The following is a 22,764-nucleotide window of genomic DNA, read 5'->3' as shown; positions in this document are numbered from 1 at the left end:
TTGAAATTAGAGGAATGGGATATCAAAATTGACATTTGTGAGTTATTTTCAATTTTGTAGATTTGGACATCATCTAGACCACTCTTGCTGGTTAAAGGAATCACACCTAGCAAGGGTACAATGGCTTGGGGGAATTCATCAGAATGTTACCAGGGTTTAAAAGCTTGTACTATGGGATTTAATGTTCTTAAGGCTAAGGTTAAGCAAATAGATGAAAAGGCAGGTGGAATCTCATGCTGAAAAATGACAACAAAAATTTAGTAGGAAAAGAGGAAAATTTTTTAAATAGTTAGAGATTGAGAAGTGCTTATGTTCAGCAGGATTTGGAAATTCTTGTACACAATCACTGAAATAAAATGTGCAGAAATAACAAGCAATTACAAAGACAAATAGTATGTTGATCTTTACTTCAGGGAGGGGATTGAGTGCAAGACTAAGGACGTCTTACTCCAGTCATATTACGGTCCTAGTGTGAGACCACATTTGAAATATTGTGGTCAAGTCTACTCTTATTACGTAAGAAAAGATATATATACTGCAAAGGAAAAATAAATGGAGTACAGTAGATTAATTCATGAAGTGCAAATACCTTGTGATACAAGGATAATTTGAATAGACTGTGCTATGTACTAATACTCATTTAGAAGAATGAGAGGTTTTTTTAAAATTCATTAGAGGCTTGACAAGGTAGGTGTGAGCATGACACTTCCTCTAGCTGGGATGTCTATAAACAGTTGCAAGAGTTTCAGAATAAGGGGTTAGGCATTTAGTGCAGAGAAGAGAAAATATATATTCAAGTAAGTGAAAATCAAAAAAATACTGTGGATCATAAACACAAGAAATTCTGCAAATGCTGGATGTCCAAAGCAACACACACAAGATGCTGGAGGAACTCAGCAGGTCCATGGAAATGAAGAAACAGTCCACGTTTTGGGGCCTGCACCCTTCTTCAGGACTAGAAAGGAAGGGGAAGGTGCCAGAATAAAAAGGTGGGGGGAAGGGGAAGGAGGATAGTAGGAAGGTGAATGGTGAAGCCAGGAGGAAAGCGGAAAGTGGTGGGGGGGGGAGCAGATAAAGGGTTGGAAAGGAAGGAATCTGATAGGGGAGGAGAGTGAACCACAGGAGAAAGGGAAGGAGGAGGGACACCAGGGAGAGTGATAGGCAATTGAGTAAGAGGCCAGAGTGGAAAATAGAAGAAAAGGGAGAGGGGAAGAATCAAATATCTATACCGGATGGAGAAATTGATATTCATGCCTTCAGGTTAGAGGCTATCCAGACAGAATATAAGGTGTTGCTCCTTCACCCTGAGGGTGGCCTCATTGTGGCACAAGAGGAGGCCATGGACCGACACGTCAGAACAGGAAAGGGAATTGGAATTAAAATGTTCTGCTTTTGATGGAGGGAGCAGAGGCGCTCAATGAAGCGGTGTCCCAATTTACGACAGGTCTCACCAATGTAGAGGAGGACACTTTGGGAGCACCAGACACAATAGGCGACCCCAGCAGATTCGTAGGTGAAGTGTTGCCTCACCTGGAAGGATTGTTTGGGGCGTTGATGGAGGTGAGGGCGGAGGTGAATAGGCAGGTGGAGCTCTTTGGCTGCTTACGGGGTTAAATACCGATGTGGGAGGGATGACTTGGTCACTTCAGCAGACCAAGGTTCTCTGAGCTGAAATATCTCTCGTTCTCTTACCACTGATGGTGGCCTGAATGACTATCTGTTTTACAAATTTTTACATTTTTTGTGTGTGTGAGAGAAATTTCTTCATCTAGAAGACTGTGAATAATTGGAATTCAGAGCCCAACAAAACTGTGGAGGCTCACTTGCTAAGTAATACTCAAGACACAGATGAAGACATAGCTCTTTTGGCAATGAGGGAATTATGAGTGAAGGAGCCAAGGCATCTCTTCTCTATCAGCATTGTACTCTTCTGTGCACATTTATTATGGTAACTACTCACATGAGTGGATGGCGGGTGTGGTAAAAGCAAAGGGAATAAGTTACATATTCGTGCATTGTGGTGGTTTGCAGCAGGGAGCTGACAGATGTCATTTCAATTACACTTAACTTACATTTGGGTACGCTTAGGTTTCATTGCTTCAAGATTGTATGTTTGCTAATTGCTCATAAAGGATCAAATGCGTATCTTCGACTTTTGAAGCAATCATTATTGCAGCTGAGGGCATGTCATACAAGTATAACAAATCCGTGGGGGTCGCCAGCCGCAGCAATTTGGTTTGGTTAGAATTGGCCGCTACAGTGGGATTGGTTGGGAAAGTGATGCTGAGTTAAGATTAGCCATGGTGTTGCTCAAGGGTGGAGGCAGGTGTGGTGCCAAATGGCCAGCTTTTGCTTCAACTTAGTTTCCTTATGATTTGTGTTTTTTTACATATTGGAAGTAATTGATTAGATTGACAAGGGGATTTATTTTCTGATCGTTGTCGGGTCGAGAGGAGGGTCATTGTTTAAACTCTTTTACACAAATGGCAGTAGAATTGCAACCCACACTGTCACAGGAAACAGCAGTTGTTTGCTCAGTTATTAACTTTAGGTCTGTGATTTGTAAATAGGACCATTATGGAGCGAATTTAAATTGGTAGAGTTGGGATATGATATCAGTGAATGAAGGAAATTGCTTGAGGGTCTGAATATCTTACTGCAGTACCAATATTGCTGTTAATTCATTTTCATTTCTTCATTTCTTTGGCTGATGTGTGTTTATCTATAGGTATGTTGTCCCTCTCATTGCATTTCAAACCACTTTTAATAGGTATCTCTACTGCCCTCACAGTGCAGATATGTGCAGTGAGTGAAACAACTTCCCAAAAATCACCTGAGATGGAAGCATCCTTCAGGGCATTTAATGAGACCTTACTTGTGTAACTGCAGAAAGTTAAGTAAAATATGTATTAAATTCAGTACAGAATCATTGTGCATCTGAATATACTAATACTGTATTATTCTCACAGTCACTGTTAATTAAGGTAATACACACATCCAATACTCCTTAACTATGCTGTGTAAAGAAGAATAAACTCATCGTACGACAATAAATGATAAACTTGTACTTCCTTCAAAATACATCTAATAAATGTTTACCGATATTAACAAAACTTAAGACTCACAGATATTGCTGTTTCAAGGGCAGATAGAGAGGATGGAGATAGATGTCTTTCCACTGTGTGCTTCAAAATGAAATTCAAATTACCCGTGCAGGTAATGCTATAAAACACAGCTTACATACAGAAAGTGATATTCATACAAAACAAACTGCATACAAAGTGAACTGTACCTCTGGAGGCCGGAACATTATGTGCTGTTGGATCCTGAGAGTACAAAAATTTATCATCTCCAGGGAGATTTCATGGACAGGTTTAATCATGATATAGTTCATTGACAGGATTTAAGTGTCTTTAATGAAGTCTAATTCGTGTATGGTGAGATATGTAATGCCCATATCAGAGTTCACTTCCAGCATCTAAAAAACAAGCAAACATGCAGAATAATATAGAATGCATTTATTTAAGGTGGCTGTGCAGTGTTCAGAAAATATTGCATGCCTTACTGCATAAATTAGATCTAGAATAATGCAGAATCATTTTAATGGAAGTGTTACATACATTTTTCACAATATGTGGATGTTTACAGGGAGTTTGGCTGGCGGGATCCTGAGCTGCCAGAGGTCATTCAGATGTTGCAACATCAGTTCCCTTCAGTGCAATCCAACGCAGCAGCCTACCTCCAGCACCTGTGCTTCGGAGACAATAAGATCAAGGCAGAGGTGAGTACCCGATGGAATTAATCGTTACATTAAGTGAATAATCTCAAGAGTTGCACTGTTTGACCTGCCGTTCCCAGCTGTGGAGAAACTTTTTCCCCATTTGGTGAAAACCTCAATGCTTTTCCAGCACAAGTGGTGGGATTGAAATCCTATTAAAACATCCACGCGTGTGACAGTGATTCTGTCAGTCTCTTATCAGCTTCAAAAATGATTATTATTAATGCTGGAGTAAGCAGAAGGTGATATTTGCTAATTATAGCTTTAACTGCTGTTTATTCAGTTTATCATTATATAAGGAGGTGGAAACAAACAAGATGTGTTCATATACTAGCCACATTGCAACTTTATCTGTCTGTCAGCAGTTGCCAGTGAGAGGAGCTAGTTTGGATTATTGGTGTGGTTCTCAGTACTGTATGTGCCCCACTGTGCTATGGGGATGATGTCAATGTCTCAGTAACAAAGTGGAAGCACATAGTAACTTAACGTGCAACTTTGTTTATGCCAATTTAGTCAAAAGCAAAGGTGTGTTTCTGCCCTTGTGTTGTCAGGAGCAAATAGCTCCCAATGTTTATGAAGTAATGTCTGGACTTGTACAGTGATGGGGATGGCATTTTCGACATAGTTTTTTGTAATGCCTGCAGCTGTAGAATCCAACACAGAAACAAGCCCTTCATCCCACCTAGTCAGTCCTACGCTAATACCGCATTTATTCCTCCCACCTTTCCATCAATTTACCGTACCTCAGATTCTATCACATACGCTAGGGGCCATTTACAGTGGCTGATTCACCCGGCAACCTGCACATCACTGGGATTTGGGAGGAAATTGGCACACCCAGGGGAAATCTATTTGTCACAGCGAATGTGCAAGCAGAAGAGGTCAGGTTGAACACAGGCTGCTTTAACAGCTTCACAGTTGTGCCACTGTGCTGCTTCACCCTGCCACATATATTGTGTTACTTGGTGCTTCTTATCAACACATGTACTTCTGAACCAGGATGTGCACGGTTAACTCTCATTGTAGAGGCTTGAATGCTGAGACATTACTTTGGTATTGAGGGAGTGCAGTTGGAGGTGTGTATTAGAGGTGAGATGTTAAATTGCATGTAAGATGTTTAATTGACATTTACGTAATCCACAGGTGTCTCCCATGCCACCATTCAAAGATGAACAAGGCAGTCTGCCTCTGTTCTGGCCAGCATTTATCTGACAACCACAGTCATGGTGCAGACCTTTTCATAATCGCGCAGTTGTGTGAGAGAACTTGCGATGCACAAATTAGCAACACACTTTTTACCTCATGACATTGACGTGATGTTCAGGAAGATGCTGCAGTTTTATTTCGTTGTTTATTTACAGAGTAGCCTCTCAGGTTTTAAAGGGGAGGTTTAACCCAGTGGAGCTTAAATCCAAGAAGTGTCTGCTGCATTTGGATTTTTTATGTGTCTTGGAAATTGTAATATTGTTAAACTGTCCCAGCATTTATGAAACCAAAACCTGAACATCCAAAAGAACCATCTGCTTTTTAGTCTGGCTTTCCACATTTTAACCTATGTATTTATAGTATATAGAATGTCAGACTTATTCAGCAACAGAACTGAATCATATTGGTCAAGTTAATTGAACATAAGAAGCTGTTCAAAGCAATCGATCCAATGTTTAACTGGGTTGCATTGCCACCTAGTCAGTGGTTCTATAGAGGATCAATGACTTTCTTTAGTGCACGTACCAGCAAGGAATTCTGACTTCTCATTCTGTCCTCCACTTGTCACGGAGTCCACGGCATTGCATAGTTAGTCAAGGGGACCAACTGCACCTCAATTGAATGGAAGTACTGAAGTTGTACTATATACACCTTCAAGATTTGTCTCCTTACAGGCAGTCACAAAAAAAGAAACCCAATAGAACCCATTAAAAAAGACCGTCAAACACAATGTACAAAAATAAAGAACAAATTGTGCAAACAATAAAAAGTAAGCAAATAACATTCAGAACTAAAGTTCATAAAAGTGAGTTCACACACAGAAAGCCAGTCACCACTGCAGCTGCGCCAGGAGTGCTTTAGATGCAGGCCACAGCCTCAGTTCAGCGCAGAGGTGAGTAAACCTCGCCAAGCAGCAAGCTGAATCCAACACCCTGACCTTTTCAATCCGGCCCGCCACTTAGATTGGCCAAGCATTGTTTTTGGAGCCAGACCCCACCGCTTTGATATGCTCTTAGGTGTATCCATTAAAATGGTTTCCTTAAATGTTATTGTAATTAACACCACTGTTGTTACTTCCATGTTAAATGTGCTTCTGTGGAATTACTTTCCATTAATTTTTAAGTGTAGATACATATATTAACGTGTGTCTCTGTTCATCAATGGTCACCTGGCAGCACAATCCGTCAGAAGGCCGTCAGGACAGATAGTTGTCACTTCCTGCCACCTGGGTCGGATTGGCACTCATGGTCTGCTTCACCTCTTGAAATGACTGTTCCAGAATGTCAGCAGGACCTCAGGAAACATACAGTAGCCAGAGGGCTAGTTCAAGCCACAACCACAAGGTGTGGAGTGGTGGAGAAACATCCTGTATACTTTTGCCCATTTGAGTTATACAATAACACAAAGCACAGAATGTTTCAGATATATGTTGCTTTTTGAGCCTTATAACTGTGTTCAATTGATGTACATTTCTGAAGGTATTTTGTATGGAGGAAATAAAACAGCTTTTAGAGCATACCCTTTCTTCAAATCATTTTCTTCAAAACAGCTTGAGTGTATGTTTTATGAGGAGATTTATATTATATTAATGTCAGTTGTAGCCAATTATTTAACATCAATATGTAGTTCCTGGTGTGAATACATTAACCAGCTTCCTTGAAGAGCTTTTTTCCTTACTCTTCACGGCATTGCTGGAGTTTGAAAATAGCAGAAATTAAATAATGGAGTCATGATAGCCTTTATTTAATGTGAAGAATTACAGTGAGATACCAACTGTATGTTTTTTTAAGCTTCATATCATTTCTACAGCATCAGTTTCACCAGCCCCTCAGATTTAAGTCTTGTGTTGAAGTACTTATATAGTCTTTCTCCTACATATATCTTAAATTGTTCCAACCCTACCATACTTGGAAGACTTCTAGTTACAGCTTTCTTCACGTCCCTGCTTTCATTGCTCCGCTGAAGGTGGCTGTACTTTCAGCTACCTAGGCCTTAGATTTTGAAATTTTTTTCCGAAACAGTTTAACTCCTTGCATCATGGTGTCATCGTCTGAAAAGTCTATATTAGATTTGACTTGATTGCCTCACTGCCTCAGATTTTGTCTTGCTACTTGCAAAGGAACAAGCGCTGGATGAAGAGAAATCTCCTTAAACCAATTATTCAATTCAGCAATACTATTGACTTTAATTCAGTTTACTACCTACCACTCTACCTGCTTCTGAAGATGAACCTAGCTATTCAAGTCCTCGTTTCCTGTTCCAGGGTAGACTTTCAAATTTGCATTCTTTCTACCATCAAAGCTGCCAATTCTACCTCATTCACATTGCATGCAACTGCTGCTCCTGTCTCTGTTTATCCTCCATTCATCCATGCCTATCTTAGCACCTGCTTGGATGTTTCTCTGCTTTCTGCTCTCCATAAAATTCAACACATCCAAGACTCTGCTATATATACAGTATCCCAATTCTTATGAAGCTTTTTTTCCCTTGCCTCTGTGTGAGCTGATAAACGTTTGTTCCTGATTTTCATTCCTGATGTGCATTTACTTAAAAGTGCATCATTTGGTTGGTCTTTGATGCTAGCACTATGTTTAGGTTGACTTTTGTAAGTTTTGTGAATGTAGAAATGGAACATAATTTATCCAAATTTCTTGTAATAACTATTTCATTCAATTGAATATTCTGCCTACTACCCATAATTAAACTAACTAACGATGTGATTAAGATTTTTTCTGCTGTGCTGTAGGTATTTCATTTTAGCGGTTCTGTAAGAGCAGTCTGTTCTGCTTTCAGCCTGTTTGGGTTTGAGTTAAAGAAAAGGGACTACGTTGTTCAACTTAGGAATGTTGTGTCAGCCAATCAGGATGGTGGTATTGGGAGAAGGTTCTGGAGAAGGCTAGGTGGAGAGGTTTTTGTGATGGACATTGATATGGATTGAGGTCTTTTTGGCTGTTGCTGGGAGAAGACGGGAGGGAAGATGGCTGAGGATGCTGTCCCTGTTGCACAAGGTGCTTTGTGCAGCTGAATGGCTTTAAGGAGGAAGGACCAATGCTCCTGTGGGGGAGCCCATTTGTTTGAGATAGATTTCAAACAACAATCAGAAAGTGGTTTGTGCTTTCACGCAGACCATGGGTCCAGTGCATGAGTTAAAGGCACCATCGAGATGAGCTCCAACTTAGCTGCACATTTGGACTGGTTTAATTGTAATGGGCCTTTTTAATTTTTTTTCTTTTCTTATTCTTGCTAACTTTCAATAAAGCTGAAATTTCTAAATATACTTTCTTTATAATTGTATGCAGTGTATGATCTGACAGCTAATTGCATGGGAACTGTATTTATGCAGTATTCGCAGAAATTGGGGTTCAGGTGGTCAAGACATTCCAATTTTCCGGTTTTGTTGGGACCAAGTTATACCGACCCTAGATGGAAGGAGTTTGCGAAAGGTGGTTTTCTCATCGCTGAATCCAGTGGTAGTTAGCGAGGGGTTAAAAGAACCATGATTCTAGAGATGCCCAGTAAAAAGGGTTTCATAATGAAATATGCGCCCAGTGGTCTACTTTATTAGGTACTTCCTATACCTAATAAAATGGACATTGAGTGTACGTTTGTGGTCTTCTGTCACTAGTCTATCCACTTCAGGGTTTGATGTCTTAAAAATAAGTAATTTCTTGCTTATCAGAGAGTGAGTCCATGATCAAAAAGGGTTGTGTTTTGAACCTTGGGATGCATCTGTTTGCTGAAACTGACAATGGACACAAACTAACAGCTGTGCCAGAAGATGAATGTATATTTTATCAATGAGAAGTTTAAATGGTTTGGCATGGACTAGATGGGCCAAAGGGCCTGTTTCTGTGTTGTACTTTTCGATGAATCTATTCTTATCAATTAATTATTAGGATAAGTGCTTTCAGCTTTCATGATATTATTGCTGCAAGGAGTTTGGAACAAGAGAAATATTATGAGGAATAACTTAGCTCTCATTTCAGAAGCGTTCCTTGAATAAACCTCATCAGTTCTCAATATAACAGCAAAAACGTTGCGTCTGTTCACATCCGTGTTTGCGAAACTTTTCTGTATTAACTTGCCCTCATCAAAGAACAGAGGATGCTGATGGATGATAGAATACACTCTTGGGCTCCTCTGGTTTACGGACAGTCTGATTTATGGTCATCTGAATTGAGGCAAATACTCCCGCACATTTTCAAAACATTTTCAAGATAGTCATAATAGCATGTCTCATGGTATTCATTAATTAATAGACACAATATATACATAGCAGCCACTGAGTTAGGTTTCCCTGTACACCTGCTCGTTTACGCAAATGTCTAATTAGCCAAGCACGTGGCAGCAACTCAATGCATGACAACATGCAGACGTGGTCAAGATGTTCAGATCAAACATCAGAATGGGGAAGCAGTGTGGTCCAAGAGACTTTGACCATGGAATTATTGTTGGAGAAGGGGTGGTTTGAGTCCCTCAGAAACTGCTAATCTCCTAAGGTCTTCATAAACAACAGTCTCTAAAGTTGACAGAGAATGGTGCAAAAAACAAAAAAAGACATTCAGTGAGCAGCAATTCTGTGGGCAGAAGCACCTTGTTAATAAGAGAGATCAGAGAAAAATGACAGGAACGGTTCAGGCTGACATGAAGGTGACAGTAACTCAAATAACCACACATTACACCAGTGCAAAAGGTCATTTCTGAGCACACAACATATTGAATCTTGAAGTGGATAGGCTACAGCAGTAGAAGATAATGAACGTGCACTTGGTGTCCACTTTATTAGGTACAGGGAGTGCCTGATAAAGTTGCCACGGCTGTATATTTCTTCAGTTTAATTATGGGTCATGTTTTTGCTGAATATTCAAATGAATGAAATGGTTATAACAAGAGCATGTAGATACAATATGAGTAGTTACAGAAAGTCGATGTTTCCGACGTACCAAGAAATAAACCCGTGGCCTATTCTCAGGAACAGCATCATTATTTAACTTGGACTGCTTGTATTGCATTAAAGAGCTAATAAATAAATTGATTAGTAGATACTCCAGTTGAACTGTGAATTCCTCTCTATGGGATTTGCACAGTGGAGTGCTGAGTTTGAAAGATTCAAAAATCTCAGAAAGGAGTTTTGGTACAATTGAAATAACTTGTTATCAGATGGTAGTCTTGCGTATAGTTGCTGCTTTCACTTTGGGAGGTGCAGTGGACTGCCAAATTGGAAAATATATAAAAAGCAGTTGGAAGCTCATGAAATAATTTTTTTCATGGTTTTTGGATTGGGACTCTCTAATGTCTGAGAAATCAAGCATATAATAGGGTAATAGTCAGGTTACTGGCCTGATTATTGTTATCAGGATAATGGAATTTATATCCTACCATGGCCGTTGAGGCAGTTTTAGTTACTGTAAAGAATTGGAAATAAAATATTAGAGTCTGTAACAGTGAACAATAGTGAACATGAAACTGCTGGACCATTCTTTGAAACACATACAGACACACACTTTTTACTAATATCCTTCAGAGAAGTAAGTCAGTTATTCATTATGCCTAGCCATTCCTTTCAGACAACCCTTCAGGAATGAGAATGACTTGTTTCCATTAGGGCTTTGTGAGTAATGAGACGTGTGGAAGCCGTTGACTGTTTTTCAGATGGGAAGATGTGCCTGATGGAGTGGGCGGATGGATAGTTTATGAGACGATGACCACTCCTGTCCCTTATGCAGGTCCTCTGTATTCTGACAAGTGGACCTCAGGTTCTCAATGGCATTATTAGTACTCCTTCATTTTGAGCAGTCATAGAACATCGAACAGTACACCACAGAATAGGCTCTTTGACCCACCATATTGTGCTGTCCCTTTCTCCAGCTCCACAATCAATCTCACTCTTCCCTCCTACCTGGCCTATAATCTTCCATTTTTCTTTCACCCATATGCCTATCCTAATGTATCAGTCTCTACCACTACCCCGAGCAAGGCAATCCCGGCAACTTCCACTCTCAGTTTTTAAAAAAACTACTTCTGACATTCCTGTAAACTTTCCACCACCCACATTAAAAGGATACTCCTCACATTTACCCATTGTTGCCCTGGGGAATAGGTGCTGCCTGTCCAGTCTATCTATGCCTTTTATAATCTCAGTCATAGTCACACTTTATTGATCCCGAGGGAAATTGGTTTTCGTTACAATTGCACCAACAAAGAATAGAGTATAAATATAGCAATATAAAACCATAAATAATTAAATAGTAATATGTAAATTACGCCAGGAAATAAGTCCAGGACCAGCCTATTGGCTCAGGGTGTCTGACCCTCTAAGGGAGGAGTTGTAAAGTTTGATGGCCACAGGCAGGAATGACTTCCTATGACGCTCTGTGTTGCATCTCGGTGGAATGAGTCTCTGGCTGAATGTACTCCTGTGCTCAACCAGTACATTATGTAGTGGATGGGAGACATTATCCAAGATGGCATGCAACTTGGACAGCATCCTCTTTTCAGACACCGCCATGAACGAGTCCAGTTCCATCCCCACAACATCACTGGCCTTACGAATTACTTATACATATCTATCAAGTTGCATCTCATTCTCCGCTCCAAAGAGAAAAGCCCCAGCTTGCACTGCATTTCCTCATAAGACATGTCCTCTTATCTCAGCAATGTCCTGGTAAAGCTCCTCTGCACCCTCTTAAAGCTTCCACACTCTTCTTGTAATGAGGTGACTAGAACTGAAGACAATACTCAGAGTGTGGTCTGTCCCCAGTTTTATACAAGTGAACTTTACCTTGTGGCTCAAGTCATGGGCCAAAGTTTCCAAGGAATCGTTGCTTAAAGATGGTTTGAGCATAGGCTTGAATTGGCTTCTCTGTCTGGTGATCTCTTTACCTGTCAGAGTAGACTGGCAGATAACGTGGACTCTCCAAAAAAGTTGGCTGATGGGAACTATGGCCTCACTATTGGTGATATTAGCCTGGGAACGAACTCAGACCTTAGTATGTTTATCCTTGCAGTAAGTTTGGGGCCACAAACCCATGATTCACTTCTGAATAGTATTGAAGAGGCATAACAAAACACTCAGGAATGTAACAATGCTTCCAAAGAAACCACATGAAAACCCAGTGCTCAGATCTGAAGGACAGTTGGGGATGAGTCATAAACGCCGATCGAACCAGAAACACAACTTTTCATGAATTAGTTTTATAAAAGAAACCAAAGTTGAGAAAAAAGGTGATTTACTGTTTGGTATGGGGTATTTCATAAACATCCAATCAGACAAGCATTGACAACAAAATGACTTATTATGACATTGTGATTTTGTAATATTTAAATAAGAATAGTAATTTGGACAGTATTGAATTAGATTTTGGGACAAAAAGGATATTTCCAGGATATATAAGGAGGGAAGTCTCTGTAGAAGTAATATGACACAAGTACAGACAATAAATGCATGCCATTCGGGAATGCCTGGAGTTGCAAGTATTTTCTGTGGTCACCCTTCCTTCTCCTATGATTAAAAGGAAAAAGTGATGAAGTATTTTCTGTTTGAGTATGAAGTTTAGTATGACTGCACCCAACTAGAAATGAATAGGAAATTGTGAGATGCCACAGTGCTCCACAGCAGCAACCTGCAGTCCTGCTCAAATTATGAACTTGACCATGCCCTTGACTCCCAAGGGTAAAGTAGTCAAGACACATGGAAGGTTGTGCTTAACATCAGATTTCTACATGAAGGCGAGGGAAATGGGATTACTGAGGCTTGACTGTTTCATGAATAAATATGGACTGCCAGTTTTTAGACCACTGATTTTGAAAATTACTGTGGAGCTGAGATTTGCGTGTTATAACACTGTTGACGTCATTTGGGAGATCACGAGTACATGGACAAACAAAAATCACACCAAAGTCAGGAAATGAATTTCCCAATGGATGTGGTATTTCTTTATTCTGGTAAAAACACATTTTCAAATGCATAACACCACCTTTTTTCAGTTGCCTGCAGGAATTTCTTGGTCATGTTCTTTAATAAAGCAGAGCATTGGATTAAAGGCAGTAATTTGCATTTGATGAGATCATTGTAGAAATAAAATTACATTTCATGAAAGGGCACTTCCATTTCCTCACCATTCAAAGGATACACAATTAAGTATACAAAACAAACTTCCCATTTTGATAATTGCCACTAGATTGTAATTTATACATTCAGGAATAAAATTGTTCAAGCTGCCTAGGTCAGTATATTGTTACAGTGTGTTTAGCTATTTTAATTGTAAGTCAGCAATTGTTCATTATTTACTTAATCATAGTAGTAATTTTCAGGGTGAGATGGTGGTGGGAGAGAGGTCAACTTTTCATTGTCATTGTTAAAGTTAATTCTTTGACTCGACGTCTAATGAAGTTCTTACTTGTTTTTAAGAACATGCTTGTGGTATAGAGGCTCGAGCCTTTATCCTTCACTATCACTGCACGATCACTGCACTGTCGTCCTTTATACTCACCCAAGACTTCCTCTATTATATATACACGAATCTCGGGACAGAAATGTTTTAATCTAAAACAGATTATTTATCTTCTTTATTTCTAGTTGTTAATTAAAACCCGTATTCCCCAAAATTGATATAGTTTTTTTGGTGGTGTGTTGTAGATTGGTAGAGGGAAAGGGAGGAGAATATTTGAATTCCTCTGCTGTTTACACATTTCCAATCTTTTATCGAATAATACCGTTTATAATACATTGTTGAAATGCCCTGAGCTGCTGCATATGAGTAATTAAAACTAAAGTATATTCTGGCCCATATAGGCAAAGCGTTTTTAAGAGACCTTTCAAAGATAGAGATGGTAGTAAAGAGGTATAGTCTCAAGAGAATTCAAGAACTTAGAATCTGGGCAAACAGTTTACTTATTTATTGTGACATAAAGAAGTTTAAAGAGTCACAGGGGATGGAAGAGGAAAAGCAAACAGATCTCAAAACATTTTGTGGGTTGAGGAAATTAAAGAACACATGCATTGAATAGCTGTTTCCACTTTCTATGGCACAAAATGTATTTGTTTATAGTTTATGTATTTTTTTCATAATTCAGACAGTTAGAATTTTTTCTGGCTATTGAATTACATACTTCCCAAAAATGATTTCCTTATCAATTGCACTGAGGTAGAAATTCTATATAATTTCTTACAGTGAGTTTGTTATTCATTATGTGCTGTGTTGAATGGCATTGCCGATTATGGTCTTTCTGTAAACATGATTGTTCTTGGCAATTTTTTCTACAGAAGTGGTTTGCCATTGTCATCTTCTGGGCAGTGTCTTTACATGACCGTTGACCACAGTTATTACCGATACTCCTCAGAGATTGCCTAGTGTTAGTGGTCTTGTGATATGCACCAGCTGCTCATATGACCATCCACCTCCTGCTCCCATGGCTTCAAATGGCCCTGATTTTGAGCGGAGGGGGGGGGCTAAGCAGGTGCTACACCTTGCCCAAGGGTGACCTGCAGGCTAGCAGCAGGATGAAGTAATTTCAAATTCTTCAAATGTCTTGGAAATAGTTTTAAAAATAAAAGCTAAAGACTTAATTTTGCTCTTTTTTAATTCACATTAATGCAAATGAAATTTGTTTTTAACTAGAATGACCCAACTGGTTTACTTCAGCATGCTAGTGCTAGCTGAATGTGGGGGGTGAGTTCTGCACCTAAAAATGTAGGCCCACGACTCGCCTGTTTCATGAGACTTAGCGGGTTCCTTGGCAGTGCATTCTCAATTCTGAAGAACTCTCAAAATTGGGTCTGGTTTTCTTGAATGTTGCCAGCCTGACCATCCAAGTAACATTATCATTCTATTAATGACTTTTGATTTCTGAGGGCACATCTCTCATGGATGTCTTTGTACTTATTTGTCATGGACTCCAACAATCCAGGCAAAGCAGTCCACATGGTCATCAGGCCATTTACTACTCTAAATATACACTCTTTCTACCACCCCCACTTTGCAGCTGCATTGCCCACAGTATATACTGCAGTGATTAACCACGTCTGCTTTGAAAGCACCTCCTAAACTACCACCTGGAGGGCATGAGAAGCACATGCACAAGCATGACATCAATCCCAAGTTCCCTTCTGAGTCATAGACCAGACCACTTGGTTACATATCAGCACTCCTTTATCATGGCTGTGTCCAACTCCTGGACCTTCCAGTGTAACAGTATTGTGTGAGCACCTTAAGTACACGTGCCTCATCTGAAATACATCTAAAGGGCAACTGGGGATTGAGGATAAATGTGGGTATTGCTAGCACCTCCAAAACAACATGAATGTATGTTTTTGAAAATTGGGGGAAATATGTTTTTGGAAAAATTGACCACTGTTTTGCAAAAAGACATGCTTGGCTGGTTTTATAGCTTGCTTGTCTGATTGTATGATTTATATCTCACTGTCTGAGATGGTCATAACTTATTTATAAAGGCAACCTTACTTGTAAGAACATAAATCACATACTACATCTGGTCATGATATTATAAATTAATCTCCATTAAAGTGGAAAGCACTGTACTATCTCCAATATGACCAGTGAGACATCAAGCTAACCAAATTGTTTAAGGAACAGACGGCAAATATTCTTTGTGCTTATGTTTTCTGTGAAATCACAGCAGCAAATCCGAGCAGAGCAAAATTCCACAATTAGAATTACAGCTAACTGATTTGTTAATCCGTATTTGGTGTTACTTTAAGAATAATTTTGTTTTATATTGTACTCTTAGATTACTTGTCTTATAAAGTGACCCTTTCAAACACAGAAATGGATGACCTAATGGTTTCCTGACGTTTTTCTTGAGATTGCAGTGAACAGTGGTGATGATAATTTCCTCCCATTTGTGCTCAGGAGAGTCTTGTTTTTTGGAGGGAGTTATTGGCAGGGAAAGACAGAGAGAGAAAGAGAAGAAAAAGACCAGGCTTTATCCCCAATTTCTCCTAAAAACAAAATGAAAGAGAAACCCTTTTTATAATGCCTCTCACCACCTTAAGATATTCCACTGGTCTTTTCAGTTAATTGAACAATCTTTTTAAGTGTGATAACTGCTCTAATGATGGGCAATTGGCAAAGTTTCAAAGATAGACAGTTATCAAATAATCACATTTGGATGATGTTGGTTCAGAACACTAGGGAAACCACCTGTGCAAATTAAATGAACAAGCAAAATGTCAGGCATCTGTGCTGGGAAATGAATGTTGATATTTTGGGTCAAAACATCAATCTGAATTATCAGCAATTGCTTTCCCCCACAAATGCTGTTTAACCTCCAGTTTCCAGCATCTCCAGTCATATGTAGTTTAAATGGTGTCATAGAATTATATGCATGCTCTGAAAATCTCTGTTAGGGCCTTGGTTTTAACATTTTATCTTGGCTTTAACTTTGACAAACTTGTATAGATGTGTGGTGGACAGTATTCATTGGCTGCATCAGCCTGGTATGGAAACACCAAAGCCCTTAAATGGATAATCGTACAAAAGGTAGTGGATATGGCCCAGTCCATCGCAGATAAAGCACTTACTATTGTGCACATCTGCACAGAGTGCTGTTGCAGGAAAGCAGTATCTGTCATTAGGGACCCCCACCACCCAGGTCCTGCTCTCTTCTCACTGCTACGATCAGGAGGAAGGTACAGACAGGGGCCTCAGGACTCACACCATCAGGTTCAGGAACAGTTATTACCCCTCAACCATCCGGCTCTTGAACCAGTGGGACAAATTCACTCAACTTCACCTGCCCCATCACTAAACTATTCCCACAACCTATGGACTCACCTTCAAGGACTCCTTCATCTCAGGTTCTCAATATTTATTGATTATTTATTTATTCTTATTATTTCTTTATTTTTGTATTTGCATGGTGTGTTTTCTTTTGCACATTGGTATCTTGTCCATCCTGTTGGGTGCGGTCTTTCATTGATTCTATTATGGTTCTTCAATTTACGAAGTATACCCACAAGAAAATGAGTCTCATAGTTTTATATGGTGGCATGATATGGTGGCTTTGATAATAAATTTACTTTGAACTTTTTCCAGTCATGCAGCATCCTTAGGTGTTTGTAATAATACCTAAGTATAGGTAATAAGCCTACATTATCTGCTTGAGGTAATGGAATAGATTTCAACATAAAATCTGCTAACTCTGAGATCAGTGTCATACACATTGAAACATGGCGGAGACAGATATTCAGAAACTTAATGAAGATCTATGGAAAAGTTTGCAGAGAGGAGAGTTGGGGGCTCTTTGCAATTGGTGCAGATGGCTGACAGCCAGGCACCTAAGGTGGAGAGAGGGAAATTCCTGCCTGTCCTAACTTACGTTGACCTGGTTTCATTTTTTCTATGGAAAACATCCCATACTATCCCAAGCAGCTCCATCAGCATATAATGTAGCAGTAAAATCCCTTTTATCCTTACATTTGAAATATTTACCTTCTTTCCAAAGGAATTTATTCTGCCTTTTCAGACAGAATGACAGCAGTCTCCAAACCGTCAGAACATGCAGAAAACCAAGTGTCAGAATCTAACATCTTGATAAAATGAACGTTTTATCTTCACAGTGCGTGTTGCTCTTCTATAGTTTTGAAATCTCAAAAACCTGGGAGGGTGGTACAGCTGTCTCACAGCTCCAGCAACTCATGTTTAATCACAGGCTCTGGTGCTCTCTCTGTAGAGTTTGCACGTTCTCCACGTGATCAAATGGGTTTCTGCCACATGCTCCAATTTTCTCCTACACCCCAAAGATGTGCCAGTAGATAGTTTTATCAACTAAGGAAATTGCTGTTAGTATGTATGTGAGTTTTTGAATCAGGGAGAGTTGATGCAATGTGAGGAGAATGGAGTACAAAAAAAATTGAGGAATGGCATTGCTGTGTAAACCAATATGGATTATAGAGGGAAAAATAGTTACTTTTTACATTGTTAGAAAAAATGGAAATAGAAATCTGCGCAGAAATTCCACTACACTGAAAACCTAACCTTGATTTTCACACAACTTAACCATTTATTGTGATTCCTTCAAAACTGCCAGATCAAAACTTTGTAATTTCTTGCTTGTTTATTTTTCTATAAGTGTTTGTTCAATCAGAATCAGGTTTATTATCACCCGCATGTGACGTGAAATTTGTTAACTTAGCAGTAGCATTTCAATGCAATATATAATCTAGCAGAGAGAGAAAAAAAAAGTAAATAAAATAAAAAATAATAATAAACAAGTAAATCAATTATGTATATTGAACAGATTTTTTTTAATGTGCAAAAAACAGAAATACTGTATATTAAAAAAAAAAGTGAGGTAGTGTTCAAAGCTTCAATATCCATTTAGGAATCAGATGGCAGAGGGGAAGAAGCTGTTCCTGAATCGCTGAGTGTGTGCCTTCAGGCTTCTGTATCTCCTTCCTGATGGTAACAGTGAGAAAAGGGCGTGCCCTGAGTGCTGGAGGTCTTTAATAATGGACGCTGCCTTTCTGAGATGCTTTGCGGGATCAGCTAAATTGCACAGGGCATGACAAATATGTGCCCAGCACCGGTCTCCCAAATCAAGCTCTCTGTCCTGATCTCTGCCATGAGAAGAGCTTAACAGAGAGAGAGAGAAAAAGTACAGGGAAGAGTGAAAGGATGTGCTTAAAGCCTCCTTGAAGAAATACATTCTGCTCATGATTCCTGGGAATCTCTGGCCAGAGGCCATTCAAGGTTTGGGGATAACATGGACCATGCAGAAACCCTGCATAAGCACCCAGCCATCTCATGCCCCATCAATGGAAGAGTCTACAATTCCCATATTGCTCCCATTAAGCAACTAGGAACCCACAAAATCAAAATGGAAGTCAGTCTTACTTTCTTTGCACACTGTTCAAGCAGTAGTAGTGATTCAAGAAGGTAATTTATATTTGTCTTCCCAAAGGCAAATGGAAAGAGGCCATATACACAGCTCGATTACCACTGCTACTGACTTCTCTTTATTTCCTTCTGATTGCATTGCAAGTACTGGCATCCTGGAGATTGCTCTATATAGTTGTATAATTCCTTACCAGGTTTCATTTTAACCACATCAAAGTAACCCCAATTTACCTACAGAGTTTACACTGCCATTGGAGGCAGAGGAATGGCTACAGGATTGCTTCAAGTATGTGGAATGGGCCATATTCAAGGACTCATCTATGGATCTGAATGAATATACCATGGTTGTCATGGACTTTGTAAAAACAGTCGTAGATGAGTGTGTCCTCACAAGATCATTCAGAATCTTCCCCAACCAGATGCTGTGGATGAACCATGAGATGCACCATTTCCTGAGGGCCAGGTCAGAGGCATTCAAGTCTGATTACCAAGAAAGTTAAGAGGTCTAGGTACAATCTCCAGAAAGCCATCTTACAGGTGAAGTGGCAATTGCAGACTAAACTTGAATCAACGAAGGATGCTCAAGAGTTGTGGCAGGGCTTGGATACTATTAACTCTTATAAAGTTAAATCAAGAGACATAGGCGACAATAGGGCTTCCTCTCCAGATGAACTCAATGCCTTCTATGCTCACTTTGACCATCAAAACATGGAAGAATCATCATGAACTCCCACAGTCCCCAATGATCCTGTGATTTCAGTCTGAGACCATCGTGTGAGCAGCCTTCAGGAGATGAACACATAAAAAGGGTCCAGCCCAGACGAGATATCTGGCCAAGTACTAGCACCTGTGCTGATCATTTGGTTGAGTGTTCACAGAGATCTTTAACCTCTCACTTCAGCAGTCCGAAGTGCCCACCTGCTTCAAGCAAGCTTCAATTATACAGGTGCCCAAAGAGACCATGGTAATCTGCCTCAATGACTATCATCCTGTGGCACTTAAATCCACAGTCATGAAATGTTTTGAGAGGTTGGTAATGAAACATATCAACTCCTGCCTGTAAAGCAATTTGGATCCACTCCAATTTGCCCGCTGAAGCAATAGGTGCACAGCAGGTACCATCTCATTGCCTCTTCACTCAATCCTGGAATATCTGCAGAGTAAAAGTACTACTTCAGGATGCTTTTTATTGACTACAGCTCAGCTTCAATGCTGTCATCCCATCAAAACTAGTCAGTAAGCTCCAAGACCTTGGCCTCAATACCTCTTTGTGCAATTGGATCCTGGATTTCCTCATTTGCAGACCACAGTCAATTCAGATTAGCAACAACATCACCTCCATGATCTCCCTCACCACAGGTGCACCACAAGGCTGTGTGCTTAGCCCCCCGCTGTACTTGCTTTACACTTCCAACTGTGTGGCTAACACAATTCCAGTGCCATATTCAAGTTTGCTGATAACACCACTGTCATAGGCCAAATCAAAGCTGGTGATGAATCAGCATGTAGAAGGGAGATTGAAACAACCTCTTACTTAATGTTAGCAAGTCCAAAAAGCTGAGCATTGACTTCAGGAAAAGGGAACCAGAGGTCCATGAGCCAGTTCTCACTGGAGGGTCAGAGGTGGAGAGGGTCAGCAATGTTAAATTCCTTGGTGTTATTATTTTGGACGATCTGCCCCAAGCCCAGCTCATAATGGCAATTATGAAGAAAGCATGGCAGTGCCTCTACTTCCTCAGGAGTTTGCGAGGATTTAGCATGACGTCTAAAACTTTGACAAACTTCTATAGATGTGTAGTGGAGAGTAAATTGACTGGCTGTATCACAGCCTAGTATGGAAACACCAGTGCCCTTGAACAGTAGTGGATATGGTCCATCCCATCACGAATAAAACCCTCTCCATTTAGAACATTTATGCAAAACATCACAGGAAAGCAGCAGCCATCATCAGGGACCCCCTCCACCTTGGACATGCTCCCTTTTCACTACTGCCATCAGGAAGAAGGTACAGGAGCCTCAGAGCTCATACCCACAGGTTCAGGAACAGTTATTACCCCTCAACCACCAGGCTTTTGAAGCAAGGGGGATAACTCCATTCACCTCAATTGCCCCATTATTGAAATGTTCCCACAGCCTGTGGACTCAACACAAGGACCATTCATCTCATGTTCTTGAAATTTATTGCTTATTTATTTATTATTATTTATTTCTTTTTGTATTTGCAGTTTGTTGTCTTTGCACACTTAGTTGAATGCCCAAGTTGGTGCAGTCTTTCATTGATTTTATTATGATTATTATCTTCTTATGTATTTATTGAGTATGCTTACAAGAAAATGAATCTCAGAGTTGGATATGGTGACATACATGTATTTGATAATGAATTTACTTTGAACTTTGAACTTCGACTTGAGAATAATTTCTTGTTTTCAAATAATGTGAAAATTTCTTCAAAGCCCTCATGGAGTTCCTTCTCAGGCGGGTGGTTGCTTGGACGTGACAATCTCTTACTAATTTTCATAAAGCTGTCAAAGCACGTCTTGTTAGTCTCACAGTTGACTAGACTTCAAATGGCATGGAGATTTTATCAGGAATTGGAATTAGTTTATTTATTGTCACATGTACTAAGGTGCAGTGAAATGCCTGTCTTGCATACTGTTCATACAGATCAAATTGTTACACAGTGCATTGAGGTAGAACAAGGTAAAACAATAACAGAACGTAGAATTTAGGGTAACAGCTGTGTAGGCAGTCAATTAAGTGCAATACCATAACAAGGTAAGAGTGTGAAGTGAAGGGGCCATCTTATCGTACTAGGGAACCACTCAATAGTCTTATAACAATGAGGTGAAAGATGTCTTTGAGCCTGGTGGTATGTACTTTTAAGCTTTTGTATCTTCTGCCCGATGGAAGAGGGAAGAACAGAGAACGTGTAGACTAGGTGAGATCATTAATTATGCTGACTGCTTTACTGCGGCAGTGAGAAGTGTAGACGGTGTCGATGGAGGGGAGGCTGATTTCTGCCATGTACTGAGCTGTGTCCACAATCCTCAGCTGTTTCTTGCAGTCACAAGCAGAGCAGTTCCCATTCTCAGCCATGAGACATGTGGATAGAATGTTTTCTTTATTGTTTAGGGTAAGGCTAGCAAGGCCAATTTCAATGTCCATCCACAAATTCCCTTGGGGCAGTGAATAACCACTTTTGACCTCTAGAGTCATACTGTTGAAGAAAATACTTCCTGTATGATTTTTGAATTAGTTGTGAGAAAGAAACGGCAATATATATCCAGGTCAGGGTAAAGTGTAACTTGTAGATGGTGGTGCTGCTATGTATCTGCTACCCTTGTCCTGGAAGTATAAGTAAATGTTTGAGAACTATTATTGAAGAAGCCTTGGACAATCCATGTCAGGGGTGCGGAATCAGGAGGGTGAATTTCAAGGGCAGAGTTTCATGGCAGTTTCTCTGAACTGAGGAGCGAAGAATCAGCAAGATGGATTCATTAGAAGGGACCAATAAGAGTAATTCAAATGCAAGCAGAGCAGCCATTATTTCTGAGTATGCCAGTGTTTAGAGTGGCATTGGCTCATCAGACTTAGCTGAGATCAGGTTTGAGTGAGGTACATTGTCTTGTAAGTTACTTTCCCTCTGTCCTTATTCATTAATTCCTCATCTGTTAGGGCAATGAGAATGGCTCCAGGGGCAGTGTTTTGTACTGTGTGTGGGATGTGGGAAGCTTGGGAGATTTCTGGTCTCACAGAAAAGCACATCTGCGTCAGGCGCACCGAATCACAGCTCCTGAGAGAACATATTAGGAACTGGAGCTGCAGCTCGATGACCTTCGACTCATACGGGAGAATGAGGAGGTGATAGACAGGAGCTACAGAGAGATAGTCACCCCTAGGTTGCAGGAGACTGGGTGACTG

General features: G+C 40.0%; 1 protein-coding gene across 10 annotated transcripts in view; it reads left to right on the top strand.

The window, feature by feature from the left end:
* The window catches only part of LOC134357983 (catenin delta-2-like), a 1,288,623-nt gene that overhangs the window by 1,097,394 nt on the left and 168,465 nt on the right, over nucleotides 1-22,764 (top strand). For all 10 annotated transcript variants that reach the window (XM_063069823.1, XM_063069822.1, XM_063069826.1 and 7 more), the window contains one exon: nucleotides 3,649-3,781. In XM_063069823.1, the coding sequence (XP_062925893.1) occupies nucleotides 3,649-3,781 (133 nt within the window). The remainder of the gene's footprint in view (nucleotides 1-3,648; nucleotides 3,782-22,764) is intronic.

Source organism: Mobula hypostoma, chromosome 17, assembly GCF_963921235.1.
Source record: "Mobula hypostoma chromosome 17, sMobHyp1.1, whole genome shotgun sequence".
NCBI classification, from domain to species: Eukaryota; Metazoa; Chordata; class Chondrichthyes; order Myliobatiformes; family Myliobatidae; genus Mobula; species Mobula hypostoma.
Note: the sequence above shows the minus strand (reverse complement) of the source record. Positions and strands in the feature narration are given on the sequence as shown.